Source organism: Vigna umbellata, chromosome 10 (assembly GCF_029865625.1).
Source record: "Vigna umbellata cultivar VRB3 chromosome 10, Vumbellata_1.0, whole genome shotgun sequence".
Taxonomy (NCBI): Eukaryota; Viridiplantae; Streptophyta; class Magnoliopsida; order Fabales; family Fabaceae; genus Vigna; species Vigna umbellata.
In genome coordinates, this window is record NC_142174.1 from 18139941 (window position 1) to 18164250 (window position 24310).

Here is a 24310-nt window from a genome sequence, read left to right on the forward strand (position 1 = left end):
AGGAAGTATGCGTTAGACATCTTGGAGGAAACAGGGTTAATGAACTGTAAATCTGTTGAGACACCTATGGACCCTAACATCAAACTCCTACCAAATCAGGGGGAGCCTTTCTCAGATCCTGAACGGTACAGAAGACTAGTTGGTAAATTAAACTATCTTACTGTTACGCGTCCTGACATTTCTTTCGCAGTTAGTATGGTGAGTCAATTTCTAAACTCCCCATGTGAAGACCATTGGGATGCAGTTGTTCGCATACTGAAGTATATTAAAAGATCACCTGGAAAAGGTTTGCTATATGGCCCTAACAACGATACAAAAATTGTTTGTTATTCAGATGCTGATTGGGCTGGTTCCCCTTCTGATAGGAGGTCTACTTCTGGATATTGTGTCTCTATTGGTGGCAACCTGATATCTTGGAAAAGTAAGAAGCAAAGTGTTGTGGCAAGGTCCAGCGCAGAAGCAGAATATAGAGCTATGGCATCTGCTACTTGCGAGCTTGTGTGGCTTAAACAATTACTTAATGAATTGAAATTTGGAGATGCCACTCACATGACACTTATATGTGATAATCAAGCTGCTCTTCATATTAGCTCTAACCCTGTCTTCCATGAGAGAACCAAGCACATTGAAGTTGATTGTCATTTTATTAGAGAAAAAATCATATCCGGAGATATCAAGACTGAGTTCGTTAACTCAAGCAACCAGTTGGCAGACATATTCACCAAGTCCTTACGAGGACCTAGAATTGACTATCTTTGTAACAAGCTTGGAACATATGATTTATATGCTCCAGCTTGAGGGGGAGTGTTAGATGTTAAGTTGTGTGTTTCTGTTAATTGGGCTTAGCCCATTCTGTATTTAGGGTTTAACCCTTATCTTACATTATAAATAAACTACCCTATGTGTATGCTAAACACATAAGGGAGATTTCTCCTAATCTTCTTCACTATATTTAACAGTTTTCATAAAATTTCTAACTCAACTTTTTTGATATAGAGTTCTTTTAGTTTGTGGGTGTGCCCAAGTGTGTTTTACTAAGGGTTTAATTACATTAACATTTGACAGGTTGGGGGCACTGGCAGTGAACGTTTTGAACTTTCACAACAGTTCTTGCAGAGCGTTTTGAAGTCACCATTTCCATTTAATACTGGAAAGCAGGCTGTTAAATTTTCTGCATGGCTGGAGGAAAGAGGCAAAGACCTCACAGAAGTGGGTGCCAATATTTCTGGAGATTTACAATGTGGAGACATTTTTCATTTGTTTGCTTTAGTTTCATCAGGTGACATTTCAATTTTGCCATGCCTACCAGACAACGGTATTGGAGAGGCTGAAGATTTGAGAAATGCAAAGCGTAAATATGATGTTACTGAATCTTCATATGGTGATAAAGTTAAGAAACCAAAATCCTTTTTCGGAGTAGAAGGTGAAATTATTTCTCGTCGGGAAAAGGGTTTTCCTGGTATTGCCGTTTCTGCATACCGAACAACAATATCAAAAGTTGATATTTTAAATTTGTTCAAGGATAATGATAACAATGGCCAACCTTTTGGGGGTGATTTACAATTAAGCATTAGCCAAACTGGTGACTATTCTGTTTCTGACCATATATTTGAAATCGGTAAATCTTGTGAACCTATGCCACTAAAAGAAAATCATACTGAATCACCCTGGGAAGCTATGGCTGGTTATGCGCGACTATTGTTGTCAGAGTATTCCAATCCAGAACATGCATATGGCATTTGTGCTGAGGTCTTTAGGGTTGTTTATGCTGCCATCCAAAAGGCTGGTGACCAAGGATTAAGCATGGGAGAAATTTCCAAGGTTATAAACCTTCCAGGTATAGATGCGGTGCTTTAATGATGTATAACATTGACTAATGTATGCAGTTTTTCATTTATTTAAACTTGAGATTGTTTATTTTTCTTCCGGTGTGGTTCAGGAGCTGAGGTACATGGCTCGATTGTTGATGCTCTTCAAGCTTTTGGGCTAACATTAAAGGTTTCTCCCTCTTTTCTTTTTTCTATAATTTATAGAGTGTCTGATTTCAACCCATGGTTTGACCCAATGGAAAGCATCTATTTCCCCCTTCTTCTACTCAAACAATGGTTTGAGACCCAAAATCATATGTTCAAACACAACCAGTTTACCAAACCATTATTTTAAGTAACTTGTGATTTGTAGATCAAAGTCAATTTAAACACCGGAACTAGGATTTGGGTGTATGATCTATGTCCAGTCAATTTAAACACCTGCATTTATGAACTTTAGCAAACCATTAAGGATTTTTTTCCTCTAGCTTTCTCAGGAAAACAATGTCTTCCAACACCACATCAACCTCCAAAATAGATTCCCCCCCTTTTCCAAACTATATTGTTAGTATTGAGAAGAAGGACGGCTAACTATTCCACTTCCACTACTAAGTCATTTGTTGCTCTTGTATACCCGACTGATCCATCTCCAACAACATTTTAAGACTTTATCAAATGGTATGTGACACACCAATTAAGTAGTAACGTTACTTTAGTGACACTGGTAATTCTTCTGCTCGTCTCTCTGAATCACCTTCTCTTGATCCCTGAGTTATTGGCTCTTGCGCAATTGATCACATATCTATAATCGTTCTTTTGTTTCTTCTTTTACTAATGTTGTCAATTTTCTTTTTATAACTGTGGTCAATGGTTTAAAAAAACAAGCTTGGAACATTGGTACTACCCAACCCCTCTCATCCCTTACTTTTATTGACTTTGTTCTTTATGGCCTTAATCGCCCTTTTAGTCACAAACAGACATCATTGAAACTACATATACACTTCCTCTTCAGTTACGTACTTGAGTACGAAACCTAACCAGAACAACCTCTCACACACTCACAACACGAAACAAAAAAATGAATGAATGATAATAAACGAATGAATTTCTTTTATTGATGGTAATATCTGAATAAACAAAAGTAAACAAGGGTAATTGGGAGCATAACCTCCTTCAATTACTTGGAAGCATTACCTCCCTCATAGGAGCATAGTCGCTTGTCACAAGACTCAATAATCAAAAGCATGCCCTAAACAATAGCATCTAGCTTTATTTATATTAAATATTTCCCTAGAATATAATTCTATTTACTATAATTAACTTATACTGAATATTTTCCTAGGATATAATTCTATTTACTATAATTAACTTATACTGAATATTTTCCTAGGATATAGCTCTATTTACTATAATTAAATTATACTGAATATTTCCTTAGGATGTGGCCTTATTTACTATAATTATTTCCCGCCCATCCTAAATGTTGTCCCAGTTAGAATAGTCACTCTTCAACCGATCGGCTCTAACTCTTCACCGCCTTCCGTTCGGTTTGCTTCCCCCTGTCTCCTACCGTTTGGCTCCAACTCTTCACCACCTTCCACCGTTCGGCTTGCTTCCCCCTGCCTCCTACCGTTCGGCTCCAGCTCTTCACCGCCATCTATCGTTCGGCTTGCTTCCGTTTGCCTCCTACCATTAGGCTCTCCTGCCTTCTATCCTATCACCCAGTATCCTATCATCTTCAGTCATTTTCCTTACCATTTTTGGGGAGATGTTGTCCTTGCAATATCTTATCTCATTAACCGGATGCCAACATTTGTCCTTATAGATTGGATACCCCACTCTATCCTTTTTCCTCATTCCCCTCTATACATTCTTCTTCCGCATGCTTTATACATAACCTCACACCTAGTTGAGATAAACTTTCTTCTTAGTCATTTGAGTGTGTCCTTGTGAGATATCATCACTCTCAAATTCGGTATCAATGTTTCTCTCCTGATCTTCATAGGTATTTTGTGTCTGTAGACCTCTCTTTTCAAGTCAGTCCCATATTATACAATTTTTCATTCAAATGACGACATAGTGGTAACCTTCCCACCATCGTCAATATTCCTTCATCAATACCTCTTGACTGCCAAAGTCTGGGATGTTTCTCCTACACCACTTCAGGTAATTCAACGTTTTTCACAACCTATTGATATTCCAGTACAAAATCCATCTTTGACAGATAATGATATAATGGAGGCAATGCTTGATCCTTCTCTGAAGTCATCTCCCATACCGAATCTGGTCGTTGTATGCTCTTAAAATTCGGCTTCATGGTCACAACAGGCAGGCTTATCTTTGAAGTAGATGGAAGCTCATGAATCTCCTCTGGACTGGTTTGGAAAGCATGACCACCTTTGGAAACCATCATCACTGTTGTGGAAGACCATGACTAAACATTCCTTATCACCTCTTTCGAGGTTCTAGATGCATTTGCATTGCCATCTTCAACATGGTTGAAAGTGTCAGAGTCATAGCTCTGATACCATATATGAATAGAGAAAATACTTTTTATTCTTCTCAATATTCAGAGTCCTAGTACATAAGGATACTTATGCAGAGTTAAAATACTGATTCTGCTACGAGTATGGAAATAAGCAGAAAAACGAATCTCCTATAATAGAAATAAATGAACCTAATTCTGAATGCATATGAACTTGATTAATTCAGATTTATTGCTCTAAAACTGATAAAATCAATGTAGATGTATTCTTCTACCAGATTCCCCGCCCTCATGCTCATGTGCACATATATATACATACATACACATGTATTTACACAGACACACATTTATATTGCTGATGTGGTTTACAATAGCTGTTTTCCCTCTGAAGAAATTGAAAGATTTTTGCAGAAATTCATAACAACTTATTCTCAAGCTGGATTAAAATGCTTCATTTTTATTTTTCTTATTTGTTTCTTTCCCACCACTTTCTATAACAAGATTCTCTTTACTGCATAGGTCAATGCTTATGATACTATCCGTGTCGTTGATGTCGTGTACCGTCACAAGTACTTTTTGATATCTGGGTCTGCTTTTCATCATCTTGTACAACCTTCCTCAACAAAAGCTATTGAGGAAAGTGATCATACATCTGAGATTTACAAATCAGATAAAAGGGATACTTCATCTATTCATACTCCAAGCGAAAGGACTACTATTGATAATGCGCATAGAGTGACAATACTCAATCTTCCACGTGAGGATGTGGATCCTGAAAATCAAGCCAGTGACAGGAATGAAAGCTGCAAGCAAGACAGACTAGGCTTATCCAGAGTCGATCACGAGAAAGAAACTCTCAAATTTTCTTCGTGTGAGTCATGTGTGCCAATATTGCCATGGATCAATGGAGATGGAACCATCAACAACGTTGTTTATAGAGGACTTCGACGTCGTGTTCTTGGGATAGTGATGCAAAACCCAGGGATGTTGGAGGTACGCAAACTTTACAATGTCTTTTTTATTTAATGTATTTAAAATTTCATAAAACTTTGAAATGTGATCAGCTCTGCTGTGAGTGCTCTTGCCTCTAATTATTAAGAGGGGCGTAAAGGAATAATGAAAAATGATTTGTTTTTATCTTATCCTTGTTTTGCAACCTGAGTTTATATCCTTTAGAAACGAATTAGGTTAACTTATTCAGCAAATATTGGACTTTATTTTATTGGCATGGAACAATAGCAACTTCTTAGGTCTCAACACTTTTCCCTGGATACTTTCTTTCTACTATTAACTCAATTTGTATGGATTGAGACTTATTCCATTTCTTTAGTTGCAATAATTCGAATAGTGTCATCTTAGCATTTTTATCATATTGATATGGGTTCTGTTTTAGTGAAACTAAAATATACTTTTTCTCTCTATGTTTAAAACTTCAATTCCTTCCTTAACTGGTAGGATTTGGAGGGTTTAGGAAAGGAGGAAAGGACTTAAAAGTAAAGCATAAACGGTTGGGGTCTGTTAGGACAGTTAGGAAGCAGGGGTAGGATGACTGTCTTGGTGGGGTGTTATGTGCAGATTAGGAGGAGTCTTTAAATAGGGAAAGGGGTGTCTAGGGATGTTATGTTGAGTTGATTGTACCTTAGTGACAGGACAGTGGTTTTCCTGTGTGAGGGGAGACAACTCCCTTGACGAATTGTATTCTTTGTATTCTTTTCTTACAAGAATAATAATACAAGACTGTTTCAGTGTTTCTGTGTGTGTTTGGTGCTGCCAAGTGTGTGTTTTCTGATTTCTGGTTTCAAGAAACCTACAAGAATCCTTATTATTTACTTAAGCATGGTAGCTCCATTTAGCAATGTTGATCCTCTAACTTTAGATACATGTACTACGTGTTGAAATTGAACATTTAAAATCTCTCATGAAGTGTATATGTAAGTCACCATCTAGTACTTACTCTTTAGCCATATTGATAAAAACATCAATTCCTCTTTTAATGTTTCTAAAACTTTTTGTAAGGACTCTTGGATTCTCGACTCTGGTGCCATAGACCATATGACCCCTCATTCATCTCTTTTAACATCACTTGTTTCTCTTTTCAGTAACCACTTTATTGTTGCCAATGAGACTCGTATTCCAACAACTGGATGTAATAATGTTTCTCTTTTGCCATTTCTCAACCTTCAAAATGTTCTTTATGTTCGAAACCTTTCTAATAATCCTATTTCCGTTCAAAAATTTACCCATGACCTGAGTGCTTTGTAACGTTCTTTCCCACTCATTGTGTTTTCCAAGATCTTGTCACAGGGAAGACAATTGGAACTGTTAAGGAATAGGGAGGGTTGTATTATTTTAACAACTTAGAAACTAAAGATAGTATTACTACACAATGAGGTACGTGTAGTCTACAATCTTGCACTGCCTTCGAGTACTCTCAGTATTTGGCTTCCCCGCTGTCGTCTAGAACATTCGTCCTTTTGTGTTCTGAAGTCCATGTTCCTTTCCTTATTTTCAAAAGAGTTTGTTGAGTCATTTAAATGTGATGTATGTCAACTTGCAAAACACCAATCGCGTCACATATCCTCCTAGTAATACAAAGAGTGTACATCCTTTTGATTTAGTTCATTCTGAATGTTTGGGGGCCTGCATCAAACTATAGTGTATCTAGTGTTAAATTGTTTGTCACATTTATTGATATATGCTGCTAATTGTTTTCTTTATTATTCCTCTAAATCATGTACCATTACCTGCAAAATGGAAAATGAGAAGAAAAACAGTAATGTAATAATAACAGAGGAAACCACCAGTTTGAAACAATCGTTACATAAATATTATAATGAAAAATATGAAAAAAGATTGATGGCAGTACATGTATTAAAAATAAGTGATTACATAATAACTTGAGATGCAATGGAAATCAAGTTTTACAATTTTTAATTCTTCATTAGTAAAGGGAAAAATATACTGACAATGTCATTTGTATGTATTAGGATGATATTCTACGTCACATGCACGTGTTGAATCCACAGGTACTCTACTAAACTTTCAAAATTCTGCGCTTTTATTCTGAAATTGCTAGTTAGCAGTCTAGTTACAGTCTTATTTTCATTTTCTCCTTAAAAGAATAATTTTAAGATAAGTTGGAGTCAATAATCCTTTTCCCAAGGTATTATTGAATTATGCCTCCACTCCTCTAGATTAAAATTGTACTATAAACTTCAGTGGCATACAAAATCTATTTCTACATGGCACCCAGTGTATGCGCATGCGTATTTTGCAATCACAGTTTTTATCCTTCCATCCTACCTGAAAAGAAGCTAACGAGGGATGATCTAGGTATACTATAAAACTAGAGAAGTTTCTTGATGTATAGCTCAAATTTATTACTGTTAAAGATATATGATTTGAAAGGATAAAATATATTGAAGATTGATGGCTACTTTGACTCAGAGAAATTCATTTCTAGAAAATATCTATTAGCTTTGCTATTATTAGCTTTGACATGTTTACTAAGTCTCCCAATAGGTCTTATGTTGATGATATTTATAACAAGCTTGTGTTATTTTTTAGCTTAAGGTGGAATGTTAGAGAAAAAAGCTGATTATGTTATGATCAGATAAGGAAATATTTTACCAAATATTTTTCACTATTAGATATTGATTTTGTTCATTATTATTGTATCGCTTCTTCATTATATTTCTTTAGGTTTCTCTATTCTCAATATGGTGTACTAGACCAGGACAATCCTCTATGAGCTGTTTTGGCACTAATCTGATTTGACACTAATCCTTTCAACAGCATATCAGAGTCTAACCTAATAAGATTAACCTAGTAAGGTTTGTTGGAATCATCATGTCACCTACCATTTACAAATACCAAATCTCATGTTTGAAATGTCTAGCCCTTAGAATAGAGGAGTATGTTGAAGATCTTACATTGACTAGAAATATAGTCAAACTATATAGGATGCACATGTACCATGTCGAAGAGAGAGAAATCAAGGAATATAATGGGTTGTGTCCATTGGAGACAAATGAATATTCTTATTTATAATGAAGAAGAGGCACGTAGTGAACAAAGCCAATATCTAATATCAAAAATAGTTGGTATGATGTTTTCCTATTTTTTATCTCCTTATATATTGTAATCAATTGGTTTAATACCTATTTGTGTCCCTAAGTTTGGTAGGTTTGTTCAAAGTGGTCCTACCTTTTTTCAGATGTTCACAATTGTCCCATATTTTGTAAAAACGGTTCAAGTTAATCCTTTTTACTTACAACGTTAAAAACGCTAATGGCAGAAATACGTGGCAACTGTGAGCAAAACGGACCAATTTGAACCATTTTTACAAAATGAGACAACTGTGAACTTCTGAAAAAAAGTAGGACTACTTTGTACAAACCTAGGGACCAAAATAGGTATTAAACCTAATTAATTTGTACAACAATTACAATGTCATTTATCAAATAGAGCTATATAAATATAATAAGAAAGATCATAAACATAATATAAGGTTTTATACTATTTTTTCTTTTTTTTGACTAAATTACACTAACACCCCTTGTGGTTTTCTTCAATTACATTGGAACTTCAGTTTTTTCTCTTTTTTTTTTTTGTAAATTTCGAACTTCAGTTTTTTTTTTGTTTACTGTAAATTCTACATAAACCTTCCTTTAGTTTTTAAAAGTTACATTGTCGTCCATTTTCACATTATACATTACCACCTTAAATTTTAAAAGTATTACCATTGCATTCAAGGTAGACCTTGATAAAGGAGTTTATTGGGAATCCAAGTGTGAGTCTAAGTCCTATATTGGATATAAATGAGAAAGTAGAGCACTATATAAAGATGAAAAACCCATTAACTCATTACCTTAAGGTTTTGGGTAGAGAGTGGTGTCAATCCCTTGTATAGTTTAGCTCAAATCTCATTGGTGTTTGTGTCTCCCTGGTGAACCTCTTCCTTGATAGACCCAATAGTGGTATTAGAGCCGATGGTTAATCTTGATGACCGGCTCAGACGAGTATAATGGTCCCTATACCGAAAGTATTCCCGACAAAGGATATTCAGGTAAGCAAGTCCCGTTAAGATGAATGGCGGTACGAAGGGCTACTCGTGGTTGTGGTTGGTTGGGAATGTTTCTGCTGGAGGGGAGTGTACCTATGTGGAAGGGACTCACCCTTGAGGGAAAGATTGTTGGGAATCCAAGTGTGAGTCTAAGTCCCGCATTGGATAGAAATAAGAAAGTAGAGCACTATATAAAGATGAAAGACCTATTAACTCATTGTATTAAGGTTTTGGGTAGAATGTGGTGTCAATCCGTTATGTGGTTGGACTCAGATTTCATTGGTATTGTGTCTTTCCGATGCATCTCCTTCTCTATAGATCCAACAAAGTTATGTGTTATGGTGAAAACAATATGTAAGTGTAATGAAAACAAATCTCAGTGTAGTTGTAACTACGCCGAGATCCAACAAAGTTGTGTGTTGTGGTGAAAACAATATGTAAGTGTAATGAAAACAAATCTCAGTGTAGTTGTAACTACGCCCTTTTGTTTTTCATTTTGTAATTTTGAGCTTAAACGTTGATATGATTTTTTATGTTGTCATTGCTTATGCTACCGTGTTTGTATGTTGGTTTTAAGTGTATATGCTAATATGAGTTTCTGACAGAACTGTAGAACTCTCTTGGAAATGATGGTTCTAGATAAACATCTAATTGTGAGGAAGATGCTTCAAAATGTATTTGATGGGGGACCCACTTTACTTCAAGGTCTTATTGGAAGCACATCCAGCCAACCAAAGTTAATTTGCCGAGAGCATTTCTTTGCCAATCCCATGAGTACAGCCTTGTTGTAGGAAATCTGTGGAGTTGACATGGGTACTTTGTTATATAGATACAGAGAGATGGGGTAGGTTGTGTCTGTTAAGAACAAACTTATACGAAATTTTGGATACCAGCCCTTAAATTTGTATTGGTAAGAATTAAGACTTATGCCATCCTAGTAAATATGTTTCAGGCTAGTTCCTTATAAAATTTTATATTGAGTTTGTTGTTATGTCGACGTATGTCAAGTAACTAAATCTGCAACTCAGTGTAACACTTTTTTTAAAGGAAAAAAAAATCGATGTGATGAGTATATGGTTTGCATTCCCTGTTATTGTTATACCCTTTCTTATTTAACAATTAAATTCATAGAAGATGAAGATTGACAATAAGAGTTTCTTTTTGGATTTTCATCTTGTTTCATACTGAAAAACAGAATGTCGAAAGAAAAAATAACACACTTTGAAACATTGTTGGTATCATATTGATTTTTTATCTTCTAGAAAATAATTTTATGTAGGCGATTACGACTTCATTTATTTAATTACATAAGGTACCCATCATGGAAAACGTGTTTCATTTATAACCAAATATAGAAGCAACAAAGTTAGGAAGTATGAATTCATAGGTGATTACATATGATCACAATCAGCTATATTAGTAAAACTACATTAAATAAAAGAGCGAGATCGGAAATTATATTTCTTATTTGTGAAAAAGAAAAAGGTTTGTGTTACCAATGAGGAACAATGGTATCTTGAAGTTATTATGAAGTTTTGATGATGTTAAAAACTGAAGAATTGAAGATTTTTGGTGCATCTATGTTTAAAGCATTTTTGTAGAAATAAATTGTATATGATTAATTTTGATGATGTAAAAATACTTAAAATTTTTCTTTCTTAGGGATTCATTACGTAGATAATCAATTATCTCATATGATAATTGATTATCACGAGCCAATTTAGAAAAAAGTTACTCATGCAAATAATCAATTATTACACAGAATAATCGATTATCACTGTTTGATTTAATATTGTTCACGACACGTAAAATAATCTATTATCTCTTAGTATAATCGATTATCACTTTTTTTGAAAATCTCATAATGGTAGCAAATAATCAATTATCACTTATGATAATCGATTATCGCTGACAGTTAGGAGTAGACCTTTCAGTTTCTAAGCCCTGGGCTCCATATACACCTTCTTAAACCTCTAAGAGGTTAACTAAGTCATTTGAGAATATAGAAAAGTTTGATGAAGTTCTCAAGTGTTAGTATGCTCAAATCAAGTCTTGTGAATAGGAGAAGCTTGCGCTTAGTGGGTCTAAGGTTGAAGCGGTTCTCTTCAAATTGGTTGAGCATGTTCTTCCATCGTGGGTTGAAACAAGGTTTTCTCTGTCCTTTAATATTTGTATAATCTTATTATAATCTAAAACGATACTATTTTAGTGAAAAAGTTAATCACCGTTTATAGTGATTAACGACTAGACGTAAAATCTTATGATTCGAACGTTTATGTTTTTGCTACCCAAAGTGGTGTGTTGGAGAGGAGTCAAGAGGTGGAGTGACCTTGGTGTTGCAACAAGAGGAGAGGAGTTAGTTGCATGTAATATGTTTGGTTGTTGCATGTAAGGGGTACAACTATGAAATATGTTTTGCATGGAGTTGGGGGTTAGTTTCAATCTCTAACATGCATGGTTACTTGATGGGGTTTGCATGGGTATATGCTTTGTTGTTGTATGTGAAGGGAGAACCATATATATATCTATATTTTGTAAAGGGTGGGATTTTCGTTGTCATGCTATATATGAAAGATGGGATGTTTGCATGGGTTGTATTTTGATGTTGCATATAAAGGGTGTAACCATGTGCATGTGCAAAATGGGTATCATGGATATTTCAAAGCTTGTGGTGGATGTGAAAGTATGCATTTGGTTTCTTGTTGTGTTTCATAGTTGTGTGTGTGTATATATATATATATATATATATATATATATATATATATATATATATATATATATATATATATATATATATATATATATATATATATTGTGTTTCTTTGTTATATTTGAAAGTCTTCTTATTATGTTTTTATGGTTTGCATGTGGCATACATTGCTATACTCTAAATCAAGAGTGTGTGGAGTGTGAAGGGGTGAATTTTCTCTTCCTTTTAATAAAAGAGATGAGTGAATAAGTGAGAGTGTTAAAAGTGTGGTTAGAGTTGTGAGTTGTTGAGTTTTGGGGTTGTATGAAGAAGTAAAATAAAAGAGTAGAAAGAAATGTGTGCCTTACTAGAATTTAGAGAGAAATGAAGGAATGGAGTTAAATGTTGGGGTAGTTGAAAAATAAAATAAGAAGAGAGGATGAAGTGTCTCTTATGTGTGAAGAAAAATGAAAATGAAAGTAAAAGAGAAGAGAATAGGAAGAGGCGGGTGTGTTTTACGTGAAAGGGAGGGAGTAAAAGGTGACAAAGTTGAGTAATTGGTATACCACGTAGAGCCTACCATAAGAGTGAGAAAAAAATTAAATAAAAACTTGAAAAAAATTGTATTTAGTAAAAAGGGGAGGGGTGTATCAGAAATTTTGTTTTAGCGGATAGGGGTGTGAACTTAGTAATTACATGGGGTGCATCAAAATTGTTTTAATGGACATGGACAATGGTGTGAACTTGGTAATTTCAGGGGGTGCTTATGTAAAACAAATTGTCTTAGTCAATTATTGAGATCTTTGGGTTACGTTGTTTGGTCTACTTTTTTGTTTGGTTTTAATATATGTTGTTGAGAATATGCATGAGTTTTTGTTGTGCACGTAAATTATGTTATTTGCTTGTAATTTTGTTCAATGTGTGAGCATATTGTTATGATATAAGTTTATGTCTTGTGTGAGACAGAGATTCGAGTGTCACCTTTTTTTCTGTGCAAGGAAATAAAAAGGGTGGATGTCTCGTCCAACGACTTTGGCTTGTGTTGAGTATAGTGTTCTAATGCATATGGTATATGTGTTTTGATTCGTTAGTCCTTGAGAAGTTAAGGAGATATATTTGAAGTTGTGATGAAATATGACTCAATTCACCTTTTATTGAGGACAGGTTGTGATGGCGAATTACAAGGGAACAACATTAATTTTGTGAAAGGTTGTGATGATATCTTTTGTGTCAATATATGATGGTATGGTTTGTTAGTCTATTTTAATATGTTTATACTGTGTTATATTATATGATATTTCTGATTATTCATCTTTGTATGTTATAGTTGTGATTTCACTTGCAATTATTATACGAGAGTAAATAGTTTTGAAGTAACTGGACAAGAGAGATCAGATATAATATTTGTTGGGATTTTATATTATTTTTATTTAAGTGTACTTAATTTAATGATTGTAAAAGATAATTAACATTTGTTTTGCGTAATGTACGAACATAGGTTTTGTTTCTGCATTGTTAAAAGTAAATAAATAAATAAATTTAACAATAATGTTATATAACTTGTACTTTATTATTATACACTTCACATTCCGTTTGGGTGTTACAATATCAAATTAATATCTAAATAATTTATTTTAATTTTAAATAAATGAAATGAAAATTTATTAGAATAACTTATACCATTTCATGTAATGAAAAAATATAACAGAAAAATTTAATTAAATTTAATTAAATTTAATAGAACACACAAATTTAATAAAATTTCTTTTTAATTTAATTTAATTTCTTTTTAATAAAAATTTGTAGTAAAAATTTACTTAAATTTATTTTTAATTAAATTTTAGTAAAATTTTTATTAAATTTATTTTTAATTTCAAAGATTTAATAGAACACACAAATTTAATAAAATTTAATATTTAATTTGATTAAATTTGTTTTTAATTTTTAAATTTAAATGTAAAATTAAAATTTATCTGTTTAAATTTATTTTTAATCTCTAAATTTAAACGTAAAATTAAAATTTATTTTTTCCTAAATTTTGATATAATTTAAATATAGTCATGTACGTTAATTTTATTTTAACTATGAAATTATCTTTCACTCAAATACTAACATGTCATATAATAATAGAAGTTAATGTCATTGAATATATTTATTTATTTTTAAATTTAAATATTAAATTAAATTAAAATTTTAAAAAAATATAAGTTTTAATTTTGTATGTTAATATTTGAAAATTAAAAATAAATTTAACTTTATTTAATTTTAATTTTATTTTTCGTTTTTTTAAAATTCAAAGTAAATATGTATTACTTTTAAACATTCTTAACTTAATAAATTTGTATTTCTTAACTGCAGTTACTAACATAGTCAATAATATTAAAAGAGACTAATAAAGAATTCTTACTTTCATTCCATGACTCAAACAACATCAAAATCAAATATATTAAAGAATTCAATTACTTCAACATGCATTCAATTGCACCATGTGAAGAATAAAAGTGTAAATTTCTGACACCTTCTATTCAACTTATGACAATGAATCAAAATTTCATTTTATCATTTCACAACGGCCATTTCTTTTAGCACCTCTATAATTCCAACCTGTAACTCCATACATATTTTATATTTTAGATTTTAGAATTTATAATATAACTTTTTATATTTTTAATTATATAATCTAAAATATAAATATATTTTGTATTGTACGAATTAAAATATAATTTTTCTATTTTAAAATACAAAAAATATTTTAAAGCATATATTTAAAATAAAAAATACAAAATATATTTTAAATTGTGTATTTTTATATATAAAAATTAAATTCCAGAAAATATTTATGAAAACGCAAGACGTCGTAGGAAGAAGATGCATTTCCCTATCAATTTTCTTGTAATTTAAGCATGTCTTGGACGAATTTTTTTTTTTTGTATGTTTTTATAATCGAGAAATAATAAGCATTTGAAATGTATAAAAATAAAATATTGTAAGGTATGAGATTTTTAAGAAATTGGTTATCAAAAGTTCTGTAAATCCTAAATCTGAATTACTATTTAATATTCTTTTATTAGCTCTTTGTCCCATGAAAATCTATAAATAATAACTTTCTTATATTGCAAGATATGAACATTCAAATAAAATAGACTCGTTACTAAATTACAACTGCAAGAATAGAAACAAAAATGAATAAAATACAAAGAATGAGAAAAATTGGACCTTCTATTCTTTTTCCAAACGAGAACTATATAAATAGAAAAACACTAAAAACCTAATCATAGAAGACTGACTCTTCAGTCATCTAACTTCTTTGCTGTGTAGCAGAGGTTGATACAAGAACAACCAAAGCCAAAATTACACTAAAAATTCCTCTTTCTTCATGTGACCTCGAACAGAACAGAAGGGGTGAAAGAAAACTGCTGTATAACAGAGTCAGTCACACAGCCATAGTATGTACAAGAGTTTGATCTTCTGAAGAGTTTCTGTATTTTTTTTTTCTCTTTTTTGTTTTAGTAAAGTCATCAGGAACCAAAGACACCTTAAGATAATACCCACAAGAGGAATGTTGACCAAGCAGTGAGTGCTATGGCTGCAGCACTATATGTCCATAGCAGTATAACTGAACACTCTTCATTTCCTACATCAAACAGCTGAGCCATGGTACCTGCGTAATGAATGCATTGAATTTTGTCAACGAGAATTCTATAGCATATGAAAGATCAAGAAAAGATACTTCAATTAAAAGCATGTGTACGTGGAATGCAATTTTTGACTTACTGATATTCATAGCCGGTGGCATGGCATACTGCATCACCAGCACATACTGAAACAAAGGATCAACCGGGAGTAATCCAAAATTTGCTGCTGCTTTTACAATGAACAGTCCAATCAAAGGTAGCAGGAAAAGTCGGCCTATGATGATGCTGATGAGGGTCAATGGTTTGATAGCAGACGATTTCAAGCCTACTGTAATTTCAAGACAAAGTTTAGATAAGTCAGTTTTTGGACCATGCAATTGGTTAAAGAGTATGCTATATGATATATATGGTGGCTAGTTTTTTTATACCTTGAGTGAGGTTACCACCAAGCAAAAGGGTGATGCAAGGAATGGTTCCATTCCTGAAAAACAATGAGTTCAATCAGATAACAGCGTGGTTGGAAAAGAACTTGCACTGCAGAACAATTGGTTTTGTGAGCAAAGTCACATACCCTAGTAATTGGAGAGAGTCTTGGATGACACGCAGTGGAGCATTGTCTCCGATTATTAGGTTCCTTAGCCATGCAACCCCACCAAAGAGAAAACCAAGAAACTGATAGTGCAAATAAGGAAGTAGGTGAATGTCATATTACATTGAAGTAGTACAAACTACAGACCAAAATCCAGAAAAGAATCTAACAAAGTAAACAGAAAGGAAAGCAGAAGAAAAAGGAAACTCACTGTTGCAATTGCTGGTGGTGACATGAGTTCTTCCAGAAACTGACTAATAACTTCCACTATTCTATGCCATAGCGATTCCGTCTTCTCTGATCCACTGGACTGATCTTGGTCTACAGGCTGAGAATTCACATCCCTTTTATTAACTAGTTGTATTCGAGGATGTTTGATATAGATATGTGATATATGCATACTTTGAGCAGGTATCAAAAAAGAATAAATAGGATTATACTAAATGAACTGTGTGGATAATCACTTTCATATAGTTAGATAGATTCTCACATTCTTTATTAGACTGATGCCGAATAAATGTAAACTAGTTTTCATTTTCAAAATCTTCCCTCCTACTGAAACAAGTATAGCTATGAGAGTGCATGAGTTGTTGGTCTTACAATTTGGTTTTCAGTGTCACCATAATAGGTAGATGTGGGCACTTCTATGGTGTTTTGGATGTCATTATCCTTGAGAAGGAGAGTTTCTGCATTAGCATCAAACTCTTTGTTGGGAACCTTCATGATCTCAGCAGCCTCGAGTGCCTTAAATTTCAATGATCTGCTTTTTATAGTCTGTAAAGTGTAGGTCCAGATGAAGATGCCACCAAGCTACGTACAATTAACAAAACAAGACGAGATAATAAGATACACAACACAATATGCTATTAGCAAAATTTTAACTGTAAGAAAGTAGAGGCCTCACCGCCATAGAGAAAGATGCATAAGAGAGTCCATTACTGCGGCAAACATCACGCTCACCAAATGGTCCTCCCTTCTCGTCACAGATAGCAGGGATAATAACAAGAGGAAGGTTCCCCAAGTTTCCTGATAAAACAAGGATTCATGAAACAAGAACATATTAGATGAAGTTTATCTCATAAAATTATTGAGACACGGCTTAGAAGGAATGAAAAAAGAAGTATTGGGGATGGTGACATATTTTACAGTGTATCAAGACATGCATCCATGTCTTAATACATAGTCAATTTTTCCACCTTCAGCTTCTCTATTCCTTCAAATTTTACTCTTTCTGAACATACTATGCCATGACATACCTGATGAACACGCAGCAATAATAAGACCTTCCACTTTCAGATTAGGCTTCAGTAATTTCACAAGTATCCATCCGATGATTCCTCCAATTAAGAAGGTAAGTCCAACGTTAACTGGCATAAACCACCTGCATGGAAAGTTAGGCCGAAAACAACCAATTAATACAAAAAGAATATGTTACTTATACTCTACTCTCAATCATCAAACATGCACAGAAAAATACAACAGTACTATCAGTGACAAAAATATGTTAAAACATCAAAGTCTGCGTTATAATTAATGAAGCTTATGTCTCTGTAGTCTGCAGTGCCAGTGAGTGAGATTTCTCATCTTCTCTGCCCCTAACAGAGGTTATTATATTCTGACAGAAATAAACAATGCAAACATGGTCATATGATCCGTTTCCTTTTTTGAAAATGAGTGAAGATTTTAGTACATTGCTGGCGGAGGCACGAAAAGTGAACGTCACTTTTATAAAAATAAGTATATAGATGGATAAAACTAGTAATATATAACACAGGATTTGACGGATTGGCTCATCTCTTTTGTACGAAAATTGGTTCATAAAGAAACTTTGACTGAATATAGTTCTTACATGTTTGACAAAAACTGTTTTCATTCTGATCAGCGTTTCTCTAAAACTGACTCAAAATCATAAGAAGTATTTGAGAGTTGAAACTAAATCTCTCGGTTCGTACCATGATATCATATCTTCAAGTGAAACACTCATGGCGAAACTGGAAAATATAAGTGAAGGAGTGAATATAAGGAAGACAATCTGCAAAACAGGGAAAGAAAAACACGACAAAAAAAAGGTTACTATGTTTGATAAGAACCATGCAGAATCTGTGTTGCATTTGTTGTCTGATAATGGAGGAACATTTAACAGGCGTATATTAACACAATAATGATTACATATATGTTTTACATGACTGCATATATCTTACCTTGTTCAAAGCTTTCCGGATATCAGGCGAAAGAAGATTATCGAAATACCGAGTTGCCATCAAAGCTCCCAATGCACTGACAAGAAGGACTTGAATAATTGGCATAGAAGCCACCTCCAACAGTTCCACAAAACCCATCTTCCTTTGATGTTCCTGTGCTGATCTACTTCTTTTCTTTGCTTAATATTACTACTGGACTCTTTTTTCCAGCTTTATTTCCCTCTATATAAACAGGAAAGAACAGCCATAAATCATTCGAATCCAGAACAGAAAAAAAAAAGTGATAAAGTGTCACAGTAACCAATGATTGACTAGTGTTTTCAAGTGGGGTCACAGCCAGTTGGTGAGTATCATATTCAATATATTTACCGGACTAACTAGTGAGTTTAGTTTCGAAAACTGCAACTGGCCGTGGTTTATCACCAAATCAGTTTTTAAACGTGTTAACAAATTTTAATTAAAAAACCAGTGAATTATTTCAAATCAGTTCCTAGAGACAAAGCCAAAGATCACGACAGAATCCTCAAATTCGTCTGAGTAGATGGTGCAGTGTTACGTTAGGCGTTGATTCCTGAGACAACAGGGTTTCTGAAATCAAATGAAACCTTTTATGCGGACGTATAACGTTGTGACATTCGTCTCCAACTTACGAGTACTTCTTAAACATGCACAGAAAGAAGCTGTAAAGTGTACTTTATAAAGTGACATTAACAAACATACAAGTCCCACATTTCTAATTTTACACCGCGATTTCATAGTAATTTATTTATAACAACATAATGTACCATAATGTCCAACTTCCTAATTTCGGTAATTGCTTTATTAAATTTTTAAAATCTCTCCATGTGAATAACGACAAGAAAGAATATAATGGTACAGTTTGAATATAGTTCACTTTTTAGAATTTTTGGCACGTTAATCAATTCCCAGATCTACCTTCCCCAAGTGATGGTTTTGTTCCGTGTTTGGCCTTCACGTTCAAACTTCAGCCCACCACTGTTTATTGCAGTGTTATCTCAAAAGGTGAATGATTGATGGCAACACAACAAAATACCAGACCCATAATCTATTTTGAAAATAATTTAGTTTTTCAATTTATTTATAGATGGGATCACGTATCTTTTCTGATTTCGGTTTATTTGTTTTTAGCTGGGTACCATAAGTGTACATCTCATACTTGTACTGTTTGAATAAAAGAAAAAATATGAAGACAAACCCAACAAAAAAGCCAAAAAAGAAAAGGTTGATATCCCTCCATCCAAAAAAGGCAAGATGTGTTTTTTTAATTAGTAATTATGAATATAAATTGTACCAAAGAAAAAGTTCACGCTATGAATCAATTATATATTAGGGTTTCATATGATTATATATTCAATAAATCTTCTACAAGACAAGTAGCTTTTATATGAACATGAATGCATGGAAGGGTGAGATTTTTAATGTTTTTTAATTAGTTTTCTGAATAAGAGTAACAAATATTCCTTTTTGGTGAAAAAACTAGATCTGATATATGATGGCACTTAATCAAATATACAAAAATGCCAGAGTCATTAGATGTGGTGTCAAAAGAAAATAAGTAGTGCAAAATACATCTAAAAAAAACTTATAAAACTGTTTCAGAAAAGTTGTTTTCTTAGATACCACGTGTCTGCAAAGTTGTAGTTGTAAAATTGAAATATAACTCTATCAGAATATTAAAGAAAGTTCTGCCATATTCTATCATCAGAGACTTGGTATGTGTACTTACACTTTTGCTGCCGTATATATCGAAATTTCAATACCTACTTTCTTTATACAGCGTGGTCTTCAAGTATACTTCTGCTGTTATTTTGATAAAGATAAAAAATAATTATGGGTTTTAAAAATGGGGGAGTCTCATTATTTCTGTCTATTGTATTCATTTCTATTGGACAACTTAAAACTTTTTATTCATAGACATATACGTGAAAAAAATTAGGTATATTTTTTGGTATTTCCAATATTGGTGTTGTTTTTTCTTAATTATAAGTTAGAGTTTTAATGATATCAGTGGCAATCTGATGAAAAACTGCATAATAATTCACATCCTAATAACAAATACGAACAACACTAAAGCACATAAGAAGCAGTATATCTACAGTATCTAGAAGGTTATAATTCTACATACGTACATTTATACGTATACAACACACAAGCGTCGGAAACATGCATACAGGTAAAAATGCAACACACGAGCGTCCCCAAATTAAAAAGATCTCGGCAGGGAAAAAGTTTCCGACGAAACGGATTATCTTTTACGTATATGATGATTACAGAAAGCATCCGAAAAAGAAAGGCTTTGAAAGTGAGAAGGGAAAAGAAATAAATTAAGATTTCTAAACAGTGATTAATGTATATGAAACGAAAACATGCTTTGTGAATGGAAAATTACAGTTGAAATGAAAGAAGAAATGGAAACCTGGAGTCACAGAAATTTTCTGCGAAAGAACTGCTACGAAGAAGTTAGTTGGAAGGAGAGAGAGAAGATAGTTGCCTCAGAAGAATGAGTTTCGTGTATATATATATATATATATATATATATATATATATATATATATATATATATATATATATATATATATATATATATATATATATAGTGAGAGAGAGAGAGGAAGAGAGATTGTTCTTTTCTCTCCTCCAAGTTTGACCAAAGTTGAGGAGTCAATAAGCAAATAGGCGCAAGTTCAATGTTATTATATGAATTATTTTGGAGACATGGTAATGTACACCTACGCTTAAGCCATTTTCTTTACTTATTTATTTTTTTCTATAAAAAAGAAACTACACTTTTATTAATATATTAATTATTTTAAAATTTACCAAATACATTAGAACTCAGATTATATATATGGTAACGTTTTCTTTCCTTTCATTTTATGCTACCTTCCAACTAATAATTATTATTTGTGTTAATTAAGATTACTGTATCTAATCTAATCATATCAACCTCCAGATAAGACCTACCGAAATAGGACCTCTAGCTATATTACTGTTTTTCTACTTTTTGCTAATTGATTTTAATTGTGTTGTTAGGTGACTTCTATTATCTGTAATCATAGAATTCCAGGTACCGATGACAATGGATCGCATCGGTTTTCAATGATGTTTATCCAATATTTCATCTCTGACAAATTTTTTTATTAATTGTTTATTTTGTTATTTATAATATATATCTGTCTAAAAAATATTTGTTAATATTTTAAAATCTGCTTATATATGTAAATACTCCAGATATTAAAAAAAAAGTTTTTATAAAAATTTTTAAAATAAAATTACAAAATAAAAAATATAAATTAAATTAAGTATAAACTAAAATTTAATTTAATAAAATGTAAATTAATTTTTTAATTTTAATTAAATTTAATTTAATAGAATATAAATTAAACTTTAATTTAATTTTTTAAATGATAATATCTGTAAATATATATAATATAATACTCACACCAATCCCTTTATAAATAAATATTAAAATATCAATTATTTATAAATAATAAATACTTATATATATTAATTATTCAGAGCAAATTTTATATACAGATATTTTTATCATCTAATCTAATTCTATGCTGTCGAATGAAATTACCTAAAAGTGTCTGAAAAATGTGTATATTTTTCCTATTGTTTTATAATAATTTTTCACTAAAAGGAAAGAAAAACATTTATTTATTTTTATAGATTCATTTCACTTATGATTGCTTTTGTTGAAGACCGAGTCCTTATTAGCTTCCGTATTCAACGTAACTTGCTATCTAATAAATACAACTTTTAACAATTAGAAAAGAATAGCTTATAATGAGAAACACAACATTCAGCTGGTATTATATTATTGAGCAACCAAACTTTGCTACGTTATAATCAAGCTCATCACATTGATTTTCAAGAGAAAACTTTGTTAGAGCATAAATAATTTTTTTTTTATATAACAACTCTCACAATAAAATAAAATAAGTATTTTAGATTAAAATATAAATTAAAAAACAAAAATTATTATATATAATAATTTTGAATTATAATTTTAATTTTAGAATTAATTAATTCTGTTTTTTTTCTTATATAAAAGTTTCGAGAGAAAAGTTATGCAAACAAATTTATTTAGTTTTATCTTTTTTTTAATTATCTAACTATTTTTACTATATTAATTCAAAATGGTCAATTATTACTCCTGGGTTCTTTTTAAATATATATAAATCAATATTAATTATGACATGGTGCATGCATATCTATTATCATAACTTGTCATGATCGATATGTCAACATAAATTTCATCTGTCATCGTCATATAACTTAGGAAATAACGATAGTGCCAGAACAGATTTAATATTATTCTATAAACAAACTTAAGAGTTACTTGAACAATTTAAGGTTAAATAAGTCTTTTGCTCTTTAAAATTTTCTCGTATTAAAATTCACATATTTAAAATATTTTAGCATTCAACATTTAATAAATACGTTTAATTTGTTCCATACAATAATTTCGTTATTTTTTGCATTAGCATATAAGGATATATATATATATATATATATATATATATATATATATATATATATATATATATATATATATATATATATATATGTTAGCATAAACATTGTCAAAATTAACATTTTAACAGTATTCAAAATTTTAAGTAATAAAGTAAATATTAGAATAAACATATTTATCAGATGTTGGATATAAGAGATATTTTTTTTAAGATATCAATACAAATCAATTTTGAAGTTGCCAACAACTTATTTAACTTCAAAAAAATATTATTATTTATTGATGAACAAAAGATATAAGCAAGAAGATTTCACTTATTAGAATAGCCGAAAATATTAAACAGTTGGTAAAAATATTATTTGTCTATAATAATAGTGAAATACATACTGATATTACATTTTACATGATATGTAAATGTATATACTAATTTATATTAAAAATTATTTAATCAATACAATAAATGTAAATTGTTAATATTTTTATCAATATTTTCAATTTTGTATAGACCAAATTATGCCAAATAAAGGACCATTCAAAGCAAAGTTGTTTATTTTGAATAAATTTATGAATTAGTTTTACAAAGAAGCATGAAGTAATGCTTAAAAGAGAGCCAATAGTTTTTTTTTTAGCTTGTTAGGAATCCATAAAATATAAAATTGTTTTACATGTTAAAATGATATTTCCATGCAAAATAAACTATATATATAAATATAATAATAATTTTTACTTTTGTTAAGTGTATAAATATGTAGTTATAATTGAATACTGAATATTTTACATCAATTAAAAATATATAAAATAATAATATACGAGTATATGCAAATTTTACTGATGTGAATTCTAGTAAAACTTAAATTGTATTTTCTTTATTATTAATTTTTGTTGTTGTATAAGTTACTATGAGTATTACAAAATTAATTTGTAAAATGATATTGCATTCCCTTGTTTATATTGTATTGTAAAATTGTTTTATTCATAGTCGAAGTGATAATTCAACACATCTATTCATACTGAGATGTATACTTCTTAAATATAAAACTAGATATTGAATGATCCTTTATAAGAAGTGGCATCCAATAAATAATAAAATCTCTCAATAGTTGATAATATAATAAATTGAACAAATATTGTAAATAAGTTTTGAATAATTTTAATATCATCTTAAAAATAAATTTTAAATTTAATTTAATTTTATAAAATTGACTTGTAAAGTTTGTAACTATTAATATAGAATAAACTCGTGTTACCTTCAGTTAAAATATATTTTTAAATATGATTAATTAAATATAATGATTGTTTCCATGAAAACTTATGAAACGTATTTTACATATAGA

General features: G+C 31.3%; 2 protein-coding genes across 5 annotated transcripts in view; one reads left to right on the plus strand and one right to left on the minus strand.

Moving 5' to 3' along the window:
* The window catches only part of LOC124843955 (B-block binding subunit of TFIIIC), a 28689-nt gene extending 18232 nt beyond the window's left edge, over positions 1-10457 (plus strand). For both annotated transcript variants that reach the window (XM_047320794.2, XM_088100502.1), the window contains exons 13-17: positions 1066-1837; positions 1940-1998; positions 4813-5286; positions 7281-7319; positions 9964-10457. In XM_047320794.2, the coding sequence (XP_047176750.2) occupies positions 1066-1837; positions 1940-1998; positions 4813-5286; positions 7281-7319; positions 9964-10149 (1530 nt within the window). In that variant the 3' untranslated portion in view covers positions 10150-10457. The remainder of the gene's footprint in view (positions 1-1065; positions 1838-1939; positions 1999-4812; positions 5287-7280; positions 7320-9963) is intronic.
* Positions 10458-15136: 4679 nt separating this feature from the next.
* On the minus strand, positions 15137-21006 carry LOC124843956 (protein PIN-LIKES 7-like). 3 transcript variants are annotated; one of them, XM_047320795.2, is made up of 11 exons: positions 20910-21006; positions 18473-18694; positions 18224-18303; positions 17528-17652; positions 17176-17297; positions 16872-17081; positions 16483-16599; positions 16254-16354; positions 16111-16163; positions 15822-16010; positions 15137-15708 (listed from the first exon to the last, which is right to left on the minus strand). In XM_047320795.2, the coding sequence occupies exons 2-11, from the start codon at positions 18608-18610 to the stop codon at positions 15584-15586; spliced, it is 1260 nt and encodes a 419-aa protein (XP_047176751.1). In that variant the 5' UTR covers positions 18611-18694; positions 20910-21006; the 3' UTR covers positions 15137-15583. The 3 variants fall into 3 exon arrangements, with proteins under 3 accessions (XP_047176751.1, XP_087956199.1, XP_087956200.1); XM_088100073.1 differs by lacking the exon at positions 20910-21006 and adding an exon at positions 20220-20259; XM_088100074.1 differs by lacking the exons at positions 18224-18303; positions 18473-18694; positions 20910-21006 and adding an exon at positions 18121-18142.
* Positions 21007-24310: the final 3304 nt, after the last annotated feature.

Excerpts from the sequence above, each read along its gene's own strand:
- LOC124843956 (XM_047320795.2), bottom strand. The coding sequence starts at position 18,610 with ATGGGTTTTGTGGAACTGTTGGAGGTGGCTTCTATGCCAATTATTCAA. Across the intron at positions 17,298-17,527 it reads TATTGCTGCGTGTTCATCAG|GAAACTTGGGGAACCTTCCT; the intron begins GTATGTCATGGC and ends TTGTTTTATCAG. Across the intron at positions 17,082-17,175 it reads ATGCATCTTTCTCTATGGCG|CTTGGTGGCATCTTCATCTG; the intron begins GTGAGGCCTCTA and ends AATTGTACGTAG.